The sequence below is a fragment of the Podarcis cretensis genome (genome assembly GCF_951804945.1).
Source record: "Podarcis cretensis genome assembly, chromosome: 2".
Taxonomy (NCBI): Eukaryota; Metazoa; Chordata; class Lepidosauria; order Squamata; family Lacertidae; genus Podarcis; species Podarcis cretensis.
The window spans coordinates 126690488-126710682 of record NC_137171.1 but is presented as its reverse complement, the minus strand read 5'-3'; the positions used below and the strand labels follow the sequence as shown (position 1 = coordinate 126710682).

Here is a 20195-nt window from a genome sequence, read left to right as displayed (position 1 = left end):
CGGGTGAGGGAGAGGGAAAGAACGTGCGTGCTGGCAATCCATGCGGTGATTCCCTGACCGTCCGCAGGCCGGATCTAGAAGGCAATCGCGCCTGATCCGGCCCACAGGCCTTAGTTTGCCAACCCAGATGCTTGGAGATTCAGACCCCCATTAGAACAAGAGTAAACATGTTCTTCTGATTCAAAGGATTCTGCGGGAAGAAGAAACATGATCTGGATATTGAAGGAACTGCCTACAGGATTAAAGACTGTAGAGATCCAGCCAAGAACTATATCAGATCAAAACTCAAAATGGATGATAATGAGGGGTGAAAAGAGTTCATGGTATAGATGGAGACTAAATAAGGGCTTATTTGAAAAACACTGAATTACAACATATTCCAATTACGTTAGAGTATCAAAAAATGTTAAAAACATTTGGAAATAGAGGGGAGGATGAAACTATCACTTTTACAAAGGATTTCAACCATAAAGAGAAATGTTTTACCTAAGATACTGTTTATATTCTAAATGATACCAATAATAAATAATACAGCTTCTTTAACAAATGGCAAAGAGATATTTCATGATTACTCTAGCAGAGGGGAAACACCAGGAATACAGTATAAAATTTTGATAAATACTAAATTTTTCAGTTTGTGGATTGTAGGGTTTTGTTGGAGCCAGCCATCACAAGTGGCATTTGTTTAGGGTAAAATAAAGACGCAGAAAGCCAGTAATATTTCCATAATATGAGAGAGCAGCTCGTTCAGACTTCTTTTCCTCTCCGGTAACTTTTTATTGTCCTTTGTTCTGTCCAGCCGCATGGCCGTTTGCCAATCTCATGTTACCTCATCCGGTCAAGCTTTTATTACCCCTTTACCATATAAGGTAATCATTGCCCAGAGGAATGTCAGGGGGCACCCTGCCGTATTTACAAGCCTCTGCATTGGCTTTATGACTCCCACAGGGTTTCAACTCTTAAAGCTTTTCCTCCTTGCGAGTCCATTGATGGTTTCTAAGAACATCAGGACTGAAGCTCTATGTACGCTCCATATACGTAAGTGGTTTTCCCTTTTTGAGTTCGCTGGTGTTTGCTAAGGTTTCCACTTCTATTGACGCTCTTTCCACACTCCATACATTTATTTGCTTGTCCCCGAGTGAGTCTGTTGATGTCGTCTAAGTTTCCTGTGTGTGAAATTAGCGTTCCACTCTGAAAGAAACTCTTTCAACTCTCCATACATTTAAATGGTTTCTCCCGTGTGAGTCCGTTGATGTCTTCTAACATTTCCAGCATTGGTGAAGCCCTTTCCACACTCCTTACATTTAAATGGTTTCTCCCCTGTGTGAGTCCGTTGATGTCTTCTAACGGCTCCAGCATTGGTGAAGCCCTTTCCACACTCCTTACATTTAAATGGTTTCTCCCCTGTGTGAGTCCGTTGATGTCTTTTAACGGCTCCAGCATTGGTGAAGCCCTTTCCACACTCCTTACATTTAAATGGTTTCTCCCCTGTGTGAGTCCACTGATGTTTTCTAAGTGTTCCACTGCGACTGAAGCTCTTTCCGCACTCGGTGCATTTAAATGGTTTCTCCCCAGTGTGAGTTCGATGATGGGTTCTCAGATCTCTCCTCTCAATAAAACTCTTTCCACATTCCATGCATTTTAATGGTTTTTCCCTTGAGTGAGTCCATTGATGTCTTCTTACTGCTCCATTAGAAGTGAAGCTCTTTCCACATTCCATACATTCAAATGGTTTTTCCCCTGTGTGAGTCCGTTGATGGAATCTAAGTGTTCCACTACAAGTGAAGCTTTTTCCACAATCCATACATTCATTTTTTTTTTTATAAATATTTATTAAGATTTTTTTTTAAAATACCAAATACAAAAATAATAAACAATATAACATGGGTCATAACATATTTTTCAGAACTTCTTTGGACTCCCTCACGTCTCCCACTCCCACTTACATCGTTATAAATTTTTCCCAGCAATTTATCATCTTGTTTATATTCTTAAATTTTGTTCAATTAATTTGATCTATTCTCCACAAATTTTATATTTCCCTCAATCTCACTTATCGTCAATTTCAAATCTAATTCAGTGATAGGCAATTATTTATGATCTAGCATCCTTCTTAGTCTTCAACCAAATTACAATACTTTTGTAGATATATCTTAAATTTCTTCCAGTCTTCTTCAACCCTCTCTTCTCCCAGGTCTCGGATTCTGCCCGTCATCTCGGCCAGTTGCATATAGTCCATCAGCTGCATCTGCCACTCTTCCAGTGTGGGTAGATCTTGAGTTTTCCAACTCTTGGCAATGAGTATCCTTGCTGCCGTTGTTGCATACATAAAAAATGTTCGGTCCTTCTTTAACACCTTCTGGCCGACAATGCCCAGAAGGAAGGCCTCTGGTTTCTTAGTGAAGGTATACTTAAATACCTTTTTCAACTCATTATAAATCATTTCCCAGAAGGCCTTCACTCTAGGGCAAGTCCACCAGAGGTGAAAGAATGTTCCTTCGTGTTCTTTACATTTCCAACATTTATTATCAGACAAATGGTATATTTTGGCAAGTTTAACTGGGGTCATGTACCATCTGTATATCATTTTCATTACATTTTCCTTCAAAGCATTACATGCAGTGAAGTTCAGCCCAGTGGTCCACAACCTTTCCCAGTCCTCAAACATAATATTATGCCCAATATCCTGAGCCCACTTTATCATAACCGATTTAACCATTTCGTCTTGTGTATTCCATTTCAGCAGCAAGTTATACATTCTTGATAAAACCTTAGTTTTTGGTTCTAACAATTCTGTTTCCAACTTCGATTTCTCCACCTGGAACCCTAGCTTTTTGTCATTTTTAAAAACTTCTTTAATCTGAGCGTAATGTAACCAGTCTCGCACTTTATCCTTCATTTTCTCCAAACTCTGCAATTTCCAATTGTCTCCGTCTTTTTCTAATATTTCCCAATATTTTGGCCAATTGGCCTCCATATTGAGTCTTTTTCGGGCCTTAGCTTCCAGAGGTGAAAGCCACCTCGGAGTTTTGTTTTCCAATAAGTCTTTGTATTTTGTCCAGACTTTAAAAACTGCTTTCCTGACAATATGGTTCTTAAAGACCTTATTAATCTTAACCTTATCGTACCATAGATATGCATGCCAACCAAAGGCATTGTTAAACCCTTCCAAGTCCAATACGTCAGTGTCCTCAAGAAGTAGCCAGTCTTTTAGCCAGCAAAAGGCTGCGGCTTCATAATACAACTTTAGGTCTGGCAGGGCAAAGCCCCCTCTTTCTTTCGCATCAGTTAGTATCTTGAATTTAATTCTGGGCTTTTTGCCCTGCCAGACAAATCTAGATATATCTCTCTGCCACTTCCGGAAACACTCTGTCTTGTCCACAATCTGCAATGTTTGAAACAAAAATAACATCTTTGGCAATACATTCATCTTAACAGCAGCGATTCGGCCTAACAAAGAAAGCTTCAATTTTGTCCAACTATCCAAATCTCTCTTAATTTCAGACCAACATTTTTCGTAATTATCCTTAAATAGACTCAGATTTTTTGCTGATATGTTTACCCCTAGGTACTTTACTTTTTTAACCACAGTTAGTTCCGTTTCTCTCTGAAACTGTGCCGACTCTACATCTGTCAGATTTTTCCCCAACACCTTGGTTTTCTGTTTATTTAGTTTAAATCCTGCCACCGGACCAAAATCTTGAATCAGTTGTAATACTCTTTTTGTACTAGATTCTGGCTCCTGCAGAGTCAAAACTAGGTCATCTGCAAAAGCTTTAAGTTTATATTGTTTCGCTCCGACCTGAATCCCTTCCACCAACCGATCCCCTCTAATCATATTCAAGAGCACCTCCAGAACTGATATAAATAACAAAGGGGAAATCGGGCAGCCTTGTCGTGTTCCTTTTTCAATTTTAAACTCTTCAGTAACCACATTGTTTACTATCAATTTAGCCTTTTGTTCTGAATATATTGCATCAATCCCATTCTCAAAACCCCGACCCACTCCCATTTCTTTTAAATTTCCCTTCATAAATTTCCAAGAGATACATTCAAATGGTTTTTCCCCTGTGTGAGTTTGATGATGGATACTAAGTGCTGTACCATCAATAAAGCTCTTTCCGCATTCCATGCATTTAAATGGTTTCTCCCCTGTGTGGGTCCATTGATGTTTTCTTAGTGTTTCACTGTGACGGAATCTCTTTCCACAATCCATACATTCAAATGGTTTTTCCCCTGTGTGAGTCCGTTGATGTTTTCTAAATGTTCCACTATCGGTGAAGCTCTTTCCACACTCCAAACATTTAAATGGTTTCTCCCCTGTGTGAATCCGTTGATGGATTCTAAGGTTTCTACTGTGACTGAAGCTCTTTACACAATCCATGCATTTGAATGGTTTCTCGCCCGTGTGTGTCTGTTGATGTTTTCTAAATGTTCCACTATCAGTGAAGCACTTTCCACACTCCATACATTTATAAGGTTTTTCCCCTGTGTGGGTTCGTTGATGGTTTCTAAGGTGTCCAGTCTGACTGAAGCTCTTTCCACACTCCTTACATTTATATGGTTTCTCCCCCGTGTGAGTGTGTTTATGTATACGAAGGTTTGAACTCCAACCAAAGCTTTTTCCACACTCCATGCATTTAAACGGTTTCTCTCCTGTGTGAGTCCGTTGCTGTTTTCCAAGTGTTCCACTGTCAGTGAAACTCTTCCCACACTCCATACTTTCAAATTGTTTCTCCTCTCTCTTTTTACATTCCATGAATTTATATGGTTTCTTCGTTATTCCCATTGGACATTGCCCTCCAGAATTTTGACTGCCTTCTCCATTGTCTTCATTCAACAGGAGGAGCGGGGGGAAAGGAAACCTAGGAAGAGAACAAAGGAATATTACACACATCAATTAGCACCTGCTCTTATTTTGAAGTCTCGTACCTTCTTTCCTGTCCTCCATATGTTCCAAATTTTTAGGAAAGACAGATGAAATAATGTTAAATAATGGTAATAATGCATCATCAACCTTTCCTAACCCTTAATTAAGCATTAATGAAGCAGCATTATCTTAGAATACGGTTGAACTATGGGGTTTACGTTTTATAAAAAGTGGTTTCTCACAGGAAAGGGAGCAGCTCTATGTTCCATGAACCTGGCCAATATTAATCAGGATCCTAAATTCATCATGAAGTTCTAAAATTCATCCGCTGCACTATAATCCTCCACCCCTTGGGGCCACATTTTGTCCCCCTTCTTTATTCATCACCTGCACATTCCCTTTGGCCTCAGGAAGTCCATACTGACCATTTTGGGAGACCCATATATAAGTCTAGTGACAAGGCTTGGTTCTTGTGGTCGGTTGAAGGAGTGCTCAGTTGGAGAATGTTCTAGGGGTTGGACCTCCATCTCTCAGCCTTGCATTATTGAATGGAGAGAGCTGGAGATGCAGAAGGAAAGCAGCTGGAGCCTGACTGCTGGGAAGGCCAGATTGAGACACCCACCCCAATTATGATTTATAATAATTATATGCCACCGGGTCTCGCACCTGCCTCCTGACCCTGGCTTATCTTAGCGGAGATTCCCTGTCCAGGCCTCTCTCAGTGTTCTTCCTCCTTTGCCGTGAGTGGCCAAGGGCTTCTGGATATTCTATCTCTGCTCCAACTGGGAATTATTTATTAAATTTGTATACCTCTCTTCAACTGAAGATCACAAGATAAAAATATGTGTGACACTGAAAAAGGTATTAAAAGTGAATAACACTGATTGTTGGAAAGAAAAGAAAGAAGATGAAACCCGTGGTATGTCCTCCTGAATGTAATATAATAATAATAATAATAATAATAATAATAATAATAATAATAATAACTATAAAGAGTAAAGAAGAAACCAATCTTCAAATTAGTTTCATATTCCCTGGCTGTATTTCTCAGCCATGATTGTGACTCAGAATCTTAGCCACACTTTTTTCTAGAATATCAACTGGATCTCTTTGTAATAGGAGCCAGGTCTTCCGGGGTGGCGCCTTCGGCAATGGCTGCCTCCCTCCGAACTGGAGGGACTAGCTCCGCGTGAAACGGGTCGTATCCACTACGGCGAAGCGGGGACCTTTTAAAAAATCACAGGTGGACGAAGCCTGTGACCATGGGACTCGGCGGGCACATTTAGCGCCCCCCCAACCCGCAAAGGAACCCATTAACGGGCTCTGAAGCAAAGAGGGGGAGGTGGCGCGCTGCTGTGAGTCTACTGCTTTTTCCGTGGAGCGAAGCTGCATTGTTGTTGCCGGAGAGCGCTGCCTTTTTCCTGGACAATTTGGCATCTAAAGAATCACCCGTGAGTACTTAAAATTCGAACAACTGGATCTTAAATAAGGACTGGCCAGTAGAGAAGAATTGGACTCAAAATTTATTTCAATTTGGTACTGAAACAGGAAGGTCTATACAGGAAGTCAGCCTTCCGTTTCTTTGTAGTCAGAACAAAGCAAAGACAACGTAAACTAGAGCTCAGAAAATTACCTTTAAAGGATTGACTTTCATCATTTAAAATTGTGGAACCCCCCTTCGGTGGCAGGAAAAGAAGGGGGATTCTTTCTGGGACTGTTTAAACCTGTAGAAGTGAGTTTAAAGTAAAGTAACTTTCCACCGACCTGATCCTGCAGCGGAGAGTACTCTGATGGTGTTTCCTGCTTGGCAGGGGGTTGGACTCGATGGCCCAACTCTATGATTCTATGATTCTATGATTCTATTCTATGAGTGTCAGGACTGACGTTTGAAGCTCATTGACCAGAGACAAATGTTTTTGACAGATAGGTAAAAGAAAAGTAACATAGGGATTCCATTGTTTCCTTTCGCATTTTAAAGGAACAAATATTGATTGAATATCTTAATAAAGAAACTTTGTTGCTATTGTTCTTAAAAGAAAGAAGAAACAGACGTTTTCCCCCTAGAGGGAGACTGTGAAATTGTAACCAACTTCAGGAGCTTGCAGCTGTTACAGATTACAATCGTGGGAAAGGACTTGTGACCTTGTAGAACAATGTCTCCAGAAGCGCGGTTGGGCACTCTCTGCAAAATAAATGCCCTACTGGACCAGTTAGGACAGAAGATGGATATGGTGACTAATGCGGTTAGAAACTTTGAACAGGCAATAGGAAAGTACGCGGAGCCTACCCAGGAACTCAATTTGATTTATATCAAATCCACTCTGATTGCAATCTACCACAATGTCTGAAATAAGGATGTGTATCTGAAGAAGTGTGCATGCACACGAAAGCTCATACCTAGAACTAACTTGGTTGGTCTTTAAGGTGCTACTGGAAGGAATTTTTTGTTTTGAAATAAGGATGGAACTATACAGAAGCGAACAGGACAATGTCCTGGCAGCTGCTACTACTTAGGGGTCTGAAACGGATAAATGAAAATATTCTCAATCATCACACACTCAGTTTCATCAGCAGGGAAGCCAAGATGCATCCTAGCAGGACTTTTGGGTTTGCGCTAGGCTATAATTGGTGGTATTCAGGACAATCCAAAGTATGGAGATAAGTCGTAGTGAATACAGATGATCTGGGACAGCCAACACCCTCAGCAGGGAGGCTGGGTGATGGGGGTGGGGGTCAGGGGTGCTGGAAGGGGAGGCGTCTCTGTCGAGGCTCCTCTCCCTTCCTTTAACCCTTCCATGGACTCCCTCTCTCCGTTTCCCCACCCAAAAGGGACCCAGCCAGGCACCCCACGACCCCAGGGATTCCTGGGGACAAACTGGTAAAATCAGCAGTGGTACACTGGGTCAGAAATATAGGTCATGATTAGAGCTGGGTGATATATTGGTATATTGCCCAAGACTGGCTTGAAGTTTACATCGTGATAATGGTTTCCTAATACTGAGCTGGCAATATATTACGAATCACAATGTGTGCAAGGGCTAGGCAACACCTGCTTTTCAACACTGCGATAATTTACCAGCTAAACGCTGCAATGTTAGTAGCAGCTAAACCTCACAATATCACCTGCTAAATATTGCAGGGCTATTAGCAGATAAAAATCATAATGTTATCTTTACCAAAACTCACAATATCACTTGTGGTTTATTACCAGCTAAACCTCCAATATCACCTGCTAAACGTTGCCATGTTATCAGCAGCTAAACATTTAAATCGGCCACAAGGTCTGAAATAGGGGTGGAACTGTACAGAGGAGAGCAGCACAATGTCCTTGCAATTGCTACTACTTAGGGGTCTAAAATGGATAAATGACAATATTATCAATCATCATCTCAGTGGGACTTTTGGGTTTGGCCTTGGCTAGCAAATGGTTGCTAGTACTCAATATGCCAGTAAGTTTGGAATGGTTGCTAGCACTCAATATGCCAGCAAGTTTGGAAAACTCAGCAGTGGCCAGAAGATTGGAGAAGATCAGTCTACATCCCAATCCCAAAGAAGGGCAGTGCCAAAGAATGCTCCAACTATCGCACAATTGCACTAATTTCTCACGCTAGCAAGGTTATGCTTAAAATTCTACAAGGAAGGCTCAAGCAGTATGTGGACCGAGAACTCCCAGAAGTGCAAGCTGGATTTAGAAGAGGCAGAGGAACCAGAGACCAAATTGCAAACATGCGCTGGATTATGGAGAAAGCTAGAGAGTTCCAGAAAGACATTTACTTCTGCTTCATTGACTATGCAAAAGCCTTTGACTGTGTCGACCATGGCAAACTATGGCAAGCTCTTAAAGAAATGGGAGTGCCTGATCACCTCATCTGTCTCCTGAGAAATCTCTATGTGGGACAAGAAGCTACAGTTAGAACTGGATATGGAACAACTGACTGGTTCAAAATTGGGAAAGGAGTACAACAAGGCTGCATTTTGTCTCCCTGCTTATTTAACTTATATGCAGAATTCATCATGCGAAAGGCTGGGCTGGATGAATCCCTATCCGGAATTAAGATTGCCGGAAGAAATATCAACAACCTCAGATATGCAGATGACACAACCTTGATGGCAGAAAGTGAGGAGGAATTAAAGAACCTTTTATTGAGGGTGAAAGAGGAGAGTGCAAAATATGGTCTGAAGCTCAACATCAAAAAAACGAAGATCATGGCTACTGGTCCCATCACCTCCTGGCAAATAGAAGGGGAAGAAATGGAGGCAGTGAGAGATTTTACTTTCTTGGGCTCCATGATCACTGCAGATGGTGACAGCAGTCACGAAATTAAAAGACGCCTGCTTCTTGGGAGAAGGGCAATGACAGGCCTAGACAGCATCTTGAGAAGTAGAGACATCACCTTGCCAACAAAGGTTTGTATAGTAAAAGCTATGGTTTTCCCAGTAGTGATGTATGGAAGTGAGAGCTGGACCATAAAGAAGGCTGATTGCCGAAGAATGGATGCTTTTGAATTCTGGTGCTGGAGGAGACTCTTGAGAGTCCCATGGACTGCAAGAAGATCCAACCTCTCCATTCTGAAGGAAATCAGCCCTGAGTGCTCACTGGAAGGACAGACTGTGAAGCTGAGGCTCCAGTACTTTGGCCACCTCATGAGAAGAGAAGACTCCCTGGAGAAGACCCTGATGTTGGGAAAGATGGAGGGCACAAGGAGAAGGGGGCGACAGAGGACGAGATGGTTGGGGGCAGTGGAGGACAGGAGTGCCTGGCGTTCTCTGGTCCATGGGGTCACGAAGAGTCGGACACGACTAAACGACTAAACAACAACAACAGCAAATGGTGGTATTCAGGACAATCCTGTATGGCAATGATGATCTGGGACTGCCAGCAGGGAGGCTGGGGAATAAGATGTGATGGAAGGGGAGGGGTCTCTGTCGAGGCTCCTCCCCCTTCCATTAACCCTTCCCTGGACTCCCTCTCTCCCTTTCCCCAGCCAGGCGCCCCACGACCCCAGGGAGAATGGGGGGCTCAGCCCCACCCCCAGCCCTGCTTGGGGCGTCCCGGGGGGGGGCAGGGCAGCTGAGCATCTCTCGGCCCCCCAGGAAAGAGAAAGGGGAGTCTGGCGGTGCTGCTGCTGCTGCCCAGGAGATCTTGCCAGGTGTAGATCCCTGCAGGTGTTGGCTCCCCCCTTCCCCCCTGGGTCGGGGCCCCTGTCGACGGGCCCCAGGGAGGGCGCTTTCCTTAGGGGGGGTCTCCCCTTATCCCCCATCCTCCCCTATTTCCCCCCCCCTCTCCCTCTTTACCTCTTGGTCCTCCGCCTCCCTGGTCCAGATTAATCAGCTTTCCTGGTCTGCAATAGAAAGGGGGCGGCGGCGACGGGGGGGGGGCTCTTCAGCGACCCCCCTCCTCCCTTTTCCTGGAAACTTCCGGCGCATTTCGCAGCGACACTTCCGGTTCCCTTTGGGATTCGCTTGCCCCTAGAGCTACAACTGCAGAGCAGCCCCTCCCTGTGTTGGGATGGGAAGAGGACGGGACGGCGCTGCCTCTGGGGGCTCCATGGGGACATGGCCCCCCTCCTTCCTCCTCCCCACAGCAGGGGAGGGAAGAGGATGAATGAGAAGTAGGGAAGGGCTGGCCCTCCCCCTGTGGGTCAGGAGAGTGGGGGAGGGGCGGACCCAGGGCAATCTGGGGGGTCGCTCCCCCCCCCGCCCAGATTTGCCTCGCAAGGTCCTCTGTGAAGCCCAGAGATGGACCCAGCCTCTGGGGGTGGGAAGGGACATGGGGCTGCCTGAGAGAGAAGGGGCGCTTCCTTTCCTCTGCCCCCCTCCTCCCCACAGGCTCTCCTGCGCCCAGAGACCCCCTTGGCCCGGCTGCCCCCTCGCCAGGCAGGGAGAGGGTGGGGTCCCCTTCCCCCATGAGAGAATGCAATGGGGTTGTGAGGGGGGGAGACCCCTTTCTGCTCCCCTCACAAGAGGGTCCCCGTTGTGTCTCTGAGGGACAAGAGAGGAGGCGCCCCTCCCCCCGCTGCTTCTTTCCCTCAGCGACTCTGAGGGCAACGACTTTTCCCGCCTTTTCCCAACTTCCCGCCCTTCGAAATCTGAGCCTCGCCTCAGTTTCAGGCGCCAAGGAGGCAGATTCCCCGGGCTCCCTGATTTATTAGTGGATTTCTTCTCATTCGCCCTGATTTCTGCTCATATATCTGGCTTTTGGAGCTTCTCTCTGCTTCTTTAGAAAGAAGGCTGCATAAAACCCCCCTCACCAATGCCTGCAGCCCATACAGTATGTAAAAGTCTGATCTCTTCCCATTTGCTGTGTATAATTCTTCCTCCAGGACTGTTCTTCCTTCCTGCCAATGTCACTTCCAAACTAATAATTCTTCCCTCACTGTCCTTAAATAGCTGCTTGGGGTCTAGTTTGGGACCTGCATAAAGAACCTCCTCTCTTTTTTCCTTTTAGCTGTAGGTACAAATTCATGGCCAAAAGCCTTATTGATACACAATCTTCCATCCGATGCCTGCTTACTCGGAAGTAAGTCCTACTCTGCTCCCATGTGCGGAGCCAGCAGTTCCCTTGCCAGCAGGGAGACTTCAAAAGCCCCCCCCCCCCATGCCTCCCCCTTCCCTCATTCAGTACAGAGACTTTTCATCTTGTGGTTGGGTCATTTTTAATCCAGTTTTTTTCTCTCTCCCTGCAATTTTAATACTGTTGTTGGTTTCCTTGTTTAAATTATTCTGTTTACTAGTGATATTTCACATAGTGTTTGTGAATGCAAAGCAATTGTGGCTCTTGGGTAGAAATCTGTGATCCAGACATGACCTAGTCAATCACACCTTGTTTCAACATCCATCTAACACAAGGAAAAGAAAATCCCCCCATCATTTAGCCCGGACACTGAGGTCCACTTCCGAGGGTCTTCTGGCAGTTCCCTCATAATTACAGGGAACCAGGCAGAAGGCCTTCTTGGTAGTGGCGCCCTCCCTGTGGAACACATGCCCCCATAATAATTTATTAATAATAATTATCATCATCATCATCAGATGTCAAAGAGAGAAAGTAAATTTTGGAAGACCTCTGAAGGCCTTCAGGGAAGCTCTTAATGTTTGACATTTTACATGTTCCTTTGTCATAGAACCAAGCTGGCACCATCCATTGGTTCTGGCAGGGTTCTAGTTCATGGTCAACAAGATTAAACAGATGCACGTTGGGCTGATGAGGAGGAGGTGAGGTACCAGGAGTGAGACCTTGGGATCATGTTAGGTAACTCTGGGAAATTGTTGACCCTGTGTGCACTGGCTTGGGAAACTGCAAATCTCACGCTGGGGATGTTTAGGGAACCAATTGAAAATACACCTGCCACTCTCCTAATGGTTGTAGTGCAGATCTTGTTGGCATGCAGAGGGTCGCAAGGCCTGCTGGCTAGCTCCAGGTGGGTCATCTCCTTCCAGCCGTCCCACTGCGAAGACCCATCAGCCTCTGCTCCGATTTAAATCAGCGGCCCAGGCTTCGAAGCCAGGGCACACTATATCAGCAGAGCGAACTGCGGACACAGAATAGGCGTGAGGCTTGTGGAAGCATACTACAACTACGGATTTATTAATCATAAATCAGGATAAAGAAACATTTTTTCTCTCTCTTTGTATTCTCAGAGAGACAGAGAAAAGCAAAAGCATAACGGAAGTTCCCAGCATACTGTGCTGGAATGTAAACAGACACGTACCAATCTCATGGCTGCTCCTTAAGGAGGAATGGAAATTATTTATGGAGATCTATGGTGTGAACACATTTGGAGTACTGTGCACAGTTCAGTATCTGGGACCTTTCAGTTTGGAGAGAAGACTAGGAAGGACATGTCAGAATGGAGAAAGAGGATAGAGAAAAGCCCCCCCCCCAATAAAAATAGAACTCATGGAATCCAGTGAAGCAGGAATGGTGGAAGATTTAGGAGAGCGAAAAGAAGGGTCTCTCCCCCCCCCCCTCTGCATCCAGCCAGTCCATGATGGCAACAGCAACAATAAGATAATTACATCAATAGTATGCATTGTGCTCTGCTGGCAGGAGGACTCCCTCGGATCATGTCCAGTTGCAAAAGTGCAAGGAGGCTTTCCACCCTCAGGGCCCAGAGGGGGATCGTGCCTTGGGGCAGCTGGTGGAACTGGAGGAAGGTGACCCTTAGCACCCTGGGTTGGGGACCTGCCTGAACCTCCTTCCCCATTATACTCATCCTTACGGTTTCATTTTGGGGATAGCATTCTACACACACTTGCATCACCATGGCTCCCGCCCCCCAGCATATTGCTTTGAGATGTTCTGGTACAGCCCCTTCTTCCCTGTGCCCCCTGCCCTCCTCATGCAAGACCACCAGTCTCAGCTCCACTTTGAGCAACTCTCCATTCCCAGATACAAACATTTCCAGCTCCCTCAACCAAACACCAACACCAGCTCACTCTCAGTCCACCCTCATTCAGCAGCAACACTACAGATTCACATTAAATATTATATTATGCTTACTATTGTGAAATGTTACCTTCATTATTTAAATACATGTCTAGACAACATTACATGCAAACAAAAGCTCACATACGCTGCATGTGTTTAAGATTGATTTCCTGTTATTGATGTGAACGAAAGTATATAAACTTATATAAGGACACTTATGAGAAAAAGTGGAAGGAAATAAAAAAAGAATTAGAGACTTGGGGGAAATTGAATTATGTTCCAAACAATACCTACAATTAGAGGCGTAAAGTGTTTTAAGGATTGGCAGAAAGACCTTGCCAAGTTTATTTGGCAAGGGAAAAAACCACGCATAAAATTTAAGCTACTAACAGAGTTGAAGGAAAAAGGAGGCTTCGCGGTCCCTGACCTTAAACTGTACTTTGAGGCAGCGTGCTGGACATGGATTAAGGAATGGATATTAATTAAAAACACGGAAGTCCTAGATCTGGAGGGATGGGATATTGTGTATGGGTGGCATGGCTACATAGGCTATAACAAGGTTAAATCTCACAAAAGATTTTAAAATCATATTGTGAGAAGGGCATTATATGAAGTATGGGAGAGGAGTAAAAAATCAGTAGTAACCAAAACACCATGGTGGCTGTCACCAATGGAATCCACGTCGGTCCACAGGCTGAATATGAACAGTGACTGGCTAACATATAAGGATTTAGTAGAGGAAACAAGTAGTGATCCGAAAATAAAGGACCTAGGCGAATTGAAACAGAAGCGAATAACCTGGCTGGGCTAACACCCCAGAAATCCCTGCCAAATACTGGGACTCCAATAACAGATGATATGGCAGTCTGCCTGGCGAAAGTTCCTCATACATCATCGCAACGCAGTCCCCCCTCACCTCTACTAATAGATCTGCAATCAACCACCTCGCCCTCCGTCTTAAACAGCAATGCGCCAAACACCCCTCATCTTGGAAATCTGTCATTGTCCTATTCTTCTATGCCTGACCTGGAGTCTTCAATCAGTGCGGCCCAGTCAGATGACTGTACATCCTCGTTCTTTGCCAGTCAACCTCTTTCGGTAGAACCTTATATACCCACAACCTCTTCAAGCCAACATATAAACGTTAAGGAAGCCACTGCGCAAAGAGACAGCTCAGGTCTTATTGATGACCCTGCTGCCCACATCAATCAAATTACCACCCCTTCGATACCTTCGGCAATATCACGCCTGGCGCTGTCTCAGACCCTCGGCAATGCCTCTCCCTCCAGCAACCAGAGTAATTGACTAGCAGATAGTCCCTCTTTAAACTGCTTTAATGTGCTATCCTGGAATGTGGCGGGATGGACGTCCAAACAGGATGGTGGGAATATGAAAGAGTTTTTAGCGAAATTCCAGATTATGGGTATACAAGAGACCTGGTGCCTAGAATCGTCACCCCGCCCCATCCCTACTGGGCTATGACGCCTTTGTGATTCCTGCGACCAAAACACATTTGTATGGGCGCCCTAGTGGTGGACTGGTAACATTTGTTTCGCAGGAGCTTCAACATAATATATCTCCTCTCCTTTGGTTAGAGAGTAATTCCATTCAAACTTTACACATCACTAACAGCCCGGTTGGGGACTTCATATGTGTAAACTTGTACAATCCATCTACCTCCCCCCATTCTCACTCAAATCAGCTTTGGGAGGATTTAAGACTTATCCTCGATAAATCCGTGGCTGAATTTCCAAAGTCAGAGATCCTTATAATGGGGGACTTTAATGCCAGAATCGGAGCAGATATAAGCATCATACTACTGGAGTTTACTATAAACTGCGGGCTGCACAGCTTGCATGGCACACTCAAAGACTGGTCCGGGGGATTCTATACTTTTCTAGGATCGAGAGGGGCAAGTGTTATAGACTACATCTGGTCCTCCTCGGCATTTAAGGATAAGGCATATTGCTTCAATGTGTTTAATAGAACCGAAAGTGACCACCTTCCAATCGCCATCTCCTTCTGCCACACACAGCTGGGGTTTCCCAGCTCACTCCACCGCCAGGACCCACTGTCCTTAGCCCCCGGACGTAAGAAGTGGGATACCTATCTGGAGCAAGACATAAAAGTCCTCCTAAATTCCCCTGAGATCCTAGCCTCTCAAAGCTCAGCTGTTAACAATGAATGTGAATCATTTCTCAACTTTCCAGCAAATTCTAGCCTACTTGCTTCCTTCACTCACGAAACCTCCCCGTGCGAGGTTCGACCAAGGTTCGACCAAGAATGCAAACAGTGCAGAAGTTGGCTTAGATTTCTTCAGTCTGATATGAATTCAGACAGCACCCAGAGCAAAATCAGGGAGGTAGCCCAATTCCGTTCATACTACAAGAAGCTGCTTCAACATAAGAAATTGCTCTTTGCGAAAGAACGCTGGACGGCGCTGTCAGTGGCCATTAAAACCCGTGACGACAAGAAATTTTGGAATTTAATTAATGCAGGTTTAAGACCCCACTCATTTATAGTTAATAACATCACAGCAGCCAGCTGGCACTCTCACTTTGCTCAGCTGTATTCCGCCCCAGATCCCGAAGTAAACGTAGTATCTACTATTCCAGCATCTGCCTTGCCCACCTGGGAACCAGTTTCCCCAGAGAGATGTTTACAACTAATCAGCATGCTTTCAGGGGATAAATCTCCGGGGGAGGATATGATACCACCTGAGGTATTTTTATCGAACCAGACGTGGTGGGCCCCTATTTTAGCATCTCTCTTTACCACTATTAATGCTACTCTTAAGATCCCACCTAACTGGAAACAGAGCATAGTCATCCCAATATATAAAAAGGGGAACCCACAAGATCCGCGCAATTATCGACCTATCAGCCTGCTGGATATATCATACAAGGTTTACTCTAGATTCTTGCTAGAGAAATTAATCGAGTGGGCAGAGGAAACAAAGCTATTCCACCCGGAACAGGCTGGCTTCCGTAAAGGTCATAGTACATCTGGCCAATGTCTTGTTCTATTTACCCTGATTGATAAATACCTAAACAGGTTCAACTGCAAGCTACACGCGGCTTTTGTGGACCTGACCTCCGCTTTTGACTCCATCCCTAGAGATAGGCTATGGCAGAAGCTTAGTTACACCAACATAGATAAGAGATTCCTCCACCTTTTTATGGAAATTCATAATGATATATCGGCCAGAGTAAAATTTGGCCCTCTGGGAGCCCTTTCTGATTCTTTCCCTCTGAATAAAGGAGTCAAACAGGGCTGCCTCTTGGCCCCTTTTCTGTTTAATTTCTACATCAATGACATCGTTACAACCATGAAGGCCCTAAACCAATCTGCCCCCTCTTTACAACAGCTCAAGATCCCCATATTACTCTATGCGGATGACATGGTGATACTGTCTCTAACCAAGCAGGGCTTGAACAACATGCTCAGAGGGCTCATGACATATTGTGATACCAACTCCCTCAAAATCAATTTCGCCAAAACCAAAATTCTTACTTTTGGCACGAAAACTCGGAAGCCATTCTGGAATTTTGAGGGCCACTCTATTGAATATTGTTCAGCATTCAAGTATTTGGGTATCACTTTTCAGCATGGGCTTAGCTGGTCAGCTCACCTAAATATGTCCATCCTGGCTGCCCGTAGAACCATCAAAGCCTTGGAGAAATTCTTCTATGAAAAAGGCGGCCAGTTGGTTCCACCAATCAGAAAAGCATTTATCAGCAAAGTCCTCCCGATGTTACTGTATGGGGTTGAAATCTGGGGGTGGAATTTAAAAACACTACAACGGCTCGAGATTCTACAAAACTCTTTTGCACGAAAGTTACTGGGTCTCCCCAAGGGCTTGGTTGCTGCACAGTTAAGAACAGAACTGGGCCTCCCCTCCATTGTTGCGAGAGCCCACATTAGAATTATTAGTTTTTATTGTAAATTAATCAAAGCCCCAGGTTCTCTTTTAGCCAGGCAAGCCTTTTTAACTTGTTCTCATAGCAATAAATGGTCCAAGGCCATGGAGTCTATTACTGCACGTTACTCCCTCCCAGATCTTGACACGCTGTCAGCTTGGGATCAACATAAAATCCGGGCCTGGATTCTTACAAGAGACGAGGCCATGGACTGGGCACAGTCCACCACAGCTCGCCTCTCCATGTGGCTCCCTAAAGTGAAAGTGGTAAGATCACTTGCCAACTACTTGATAGACCTGACGGAGCCCAATTTGAGAAGAGCGTTTACCATGGCCCGTTTCCATTCTATACCCACGGCCTTCCTGCAGGGGATTTACTCTAAGACCCCTATTACTCAGCGCCTACGTCCATGCACAATGAACGAAGTAGAGGACTTCATACATTTCTTTTTCTACTGCCCTATTTATGAGCTAATAAGAACCAAGCTCCTCCGCTTGATCCCGTCCACCATCACATCTAAGGAAGACTGTTTGAAATCGCTTCTGGTGGACGCAAATCCCCAAATTTCACGTGGGGTGGCAATCTTTATAGTGCAGGCCTTGAAACTCAGGGCTACTCTGACTGGGTAGTGTGTCCTAGACCTGGACCTGTTTTAATTTTTCATTTCCTTTTTAACCTAATGTGCCGAGCCTATTTTGGGGCCATTATATGCTTTATATACATCCACATTCTAGATTCTTTTTTTTAAAAAAATAAATTTTTTATTAATTTCCAAATTTTTGACATAAACAAAAACAACATAAAAAACAAACACAAAAAATCATATTTTCTTAACCTTATTTCCATAACCCTCTTTTCCCGGACTTCCCCATACCTTCCCCTTTTTGCATCCTTAATTTTAAACCATTATTCAGCAACCCTTCTTAACCAATTAAATGTAAATTCATTCTCCTTTTCAATTCCACCCTAAAGTTAAACACAATTTGCCGCTGCAATTCTACGTCTTCTTTTCCCTCAGCATTTTAGCACTCCTCAATTTTATAATAGTTCTTAAGATACATCTTAAACTTCTTCCAATCTTCTTCCACAGTCTCTTTCTCTTGGTCGCGGATTCTGCCGGTCATTTCTGCCAGTCCCATAAAGTCAATCACTTTCGCCTGCCATTCCTCCAGCGTGGGTAACTCTTGTGTCTTCCAATACTTTGCTAGAAGAATCCTTGCTGCCGTAGTAGCGTACAAAAAGAAATTCTTATCCTTCTTCGGCACCAGCTGGCCGACCATACCCAAGAGAAATGCCTCTGGTTTCTTGTTAAAGGTGCACTTAAGCACTTTCTTAATTTCATTATAAATCATTTCCCAGAAGGCCTTAATCTTTGGGCAGGTCCACCAAAGGTGGAAAAAGGTACCTTCAGTCTCTTTACATTTCCAACATTTGTTATTGGGCAGATGATAAATCTTCGCAAGCTTGACTGGGGTCATGTACCACCTATAAATCATTTTCATAATGTTTTCTCGTAGGGCATTACATGCCGTGAATTTAATACCTGTGGTCCATAACTGCTCCCAGTCAGCAAACATAATGTCATGACCTATGTCCTGTGCCCATTTAACCATAGCTGACTTCACTGTCTCATCAATTGTATTCCACTTCAACAGCAAGTTATACATTCTTGATAAATTCTTAGTATTGGGTTCTAACAGTTCTGTTTCTAGTTTCGATTTCTCCACCTGGAAACCAATTTTCCTGTCTTGTTTGTAGGCCTCCATTATTTGAAAATAATGGAGCCAATCTCGTACCTTGGACTTTATTTTCTCATAACTTTGTAATTTAAATTCACCACCTTCTTGTTCTAAAATTTCAGAATATTTCGGCCAATTAGTTCTCATGTTAAGTTTCTTTACCTCCTTGGCCTCCATAGGTGAGAGCCACCTGGGAGTTTTATTTTCCAATAAATCTTTGTACCGTATCCATACATTATATAGTGCTTTCCTGACAATATGATTTTTAAAACCCTTATACACTTTAACCTTGTCATACCAGATATATGCATGCCAACCAAAGTTGTTATCAAATCCTTCCAAATCTAGAACGTCTGCGTTTAAGAAGTAGCCAATCTTTTAACCAGCAGAAAGCTGCCGATTCATAGTAGAGTCTTAAGTCCGGCAGGGCAAACCCCCCTCTTTCTTTAGAATCGGTAAGTATCTTAAACTTAATTCTGGGCTTTTTGCCCTGCCAGACAAATTTAGATATATCTTTCTGCCACTTCTTGAAACAGTCCAGTTTATCAACAATTTGTAATGTCTGAAACAAAAATAACATTCTAGGCAATACATTCATTTTAATTACTGCGATACGACCTAACAAGGAAAGCTTCAGGTTTGACCATATTTCTAAATCTTTCTTTATCTCAGTCCAGCACTTATCATAGTTATCCTTAAATAAGTTTACGTTCTTAGATGTCATGTTAATCCCCAGGTATTTTACACTCTTTGCCACCACTAACCCAGTTTCCTCTTGGAATCTCTCTCTTTCAACATTTGTTAAGTTTTTTTCCACATTCTAGATTCTTGGCGCCGGCAACTAAATCTTTACATTATTGTCTTAGGGTAATTTAAATGTCGTAACCCACAGTAATATCGCTTTGAATTTTGTTTGGTTGCTTGTCTATAGCATTTTTGTTTTATCCTGCTATGGCTGTATGCTAATGCAATAAAGGTTTGATTGATTGACTATTATCAATTAAAAGCCACCCTTGAAAAGGATAAAAGAACCAAAGGATTTGACAAAAAAATATCCTATCTAGAGAAGGATATTTTATATAATAATCAAAAGACACTTTCTAAAATGTACAAACTACTTTTGAATTGGCAAAGAAAGGAGGAAGATATCAAAGAAATTACAGTAAAATGGGAGAGGGACCTGGGACATACTATCAAACCCAATATTTGGAACGAATTATGGACTAAAAATATAAAAT

General features: G+C 43.8%; 1 protein-coding gene and 1 long non-coding RNA gene across 3 annotated transcripts in view; one reads left to right on the top strand and one right to left on the bottom strand.

Moving 5' to 3' along the window:
- The window catches only part of LOC307208902 (uncharacterized protein), a 52864-nt gene that overhangs the window by 9932 nt on the left and 22737 nt on the right, over positions 1-20195 (bottom strand). The window contains exons 3-4 of one of the 2 annotated variants that reach the window (XM_079963929.1): positions 4079-4865; positions 1189-1498 (exon numbers count right to left, since the gene is read on the bottom strand). The exons of the other annotated variant lie outside the window; for it this stretch is intronic. Coding sequence (XP_079820055.1) covers positions 1223-1498; positions 4079-4789 — 987 coding nt within the window. The 5' untranslated portion in view covers positions 4790-4865 and the 3' untranslated portion in view covers positions 1189-1222. Of the gene's footprint in view, positions 1-1188; positions 1499-4078; positions 4866-20195 lie in introns of those variants that run through there. 2 annotated transcript variants of the gene reach the window in all.
- LOC307209218 lies at positions 10246-12748 on the top strand. Its single transcript, XR_013835435.1, has 2 exons — positions 10246-11141; positions 11992-12748. It is a non-coding gene; the product is annotated as an uncharacterized lncRNA (long non-coding RNA).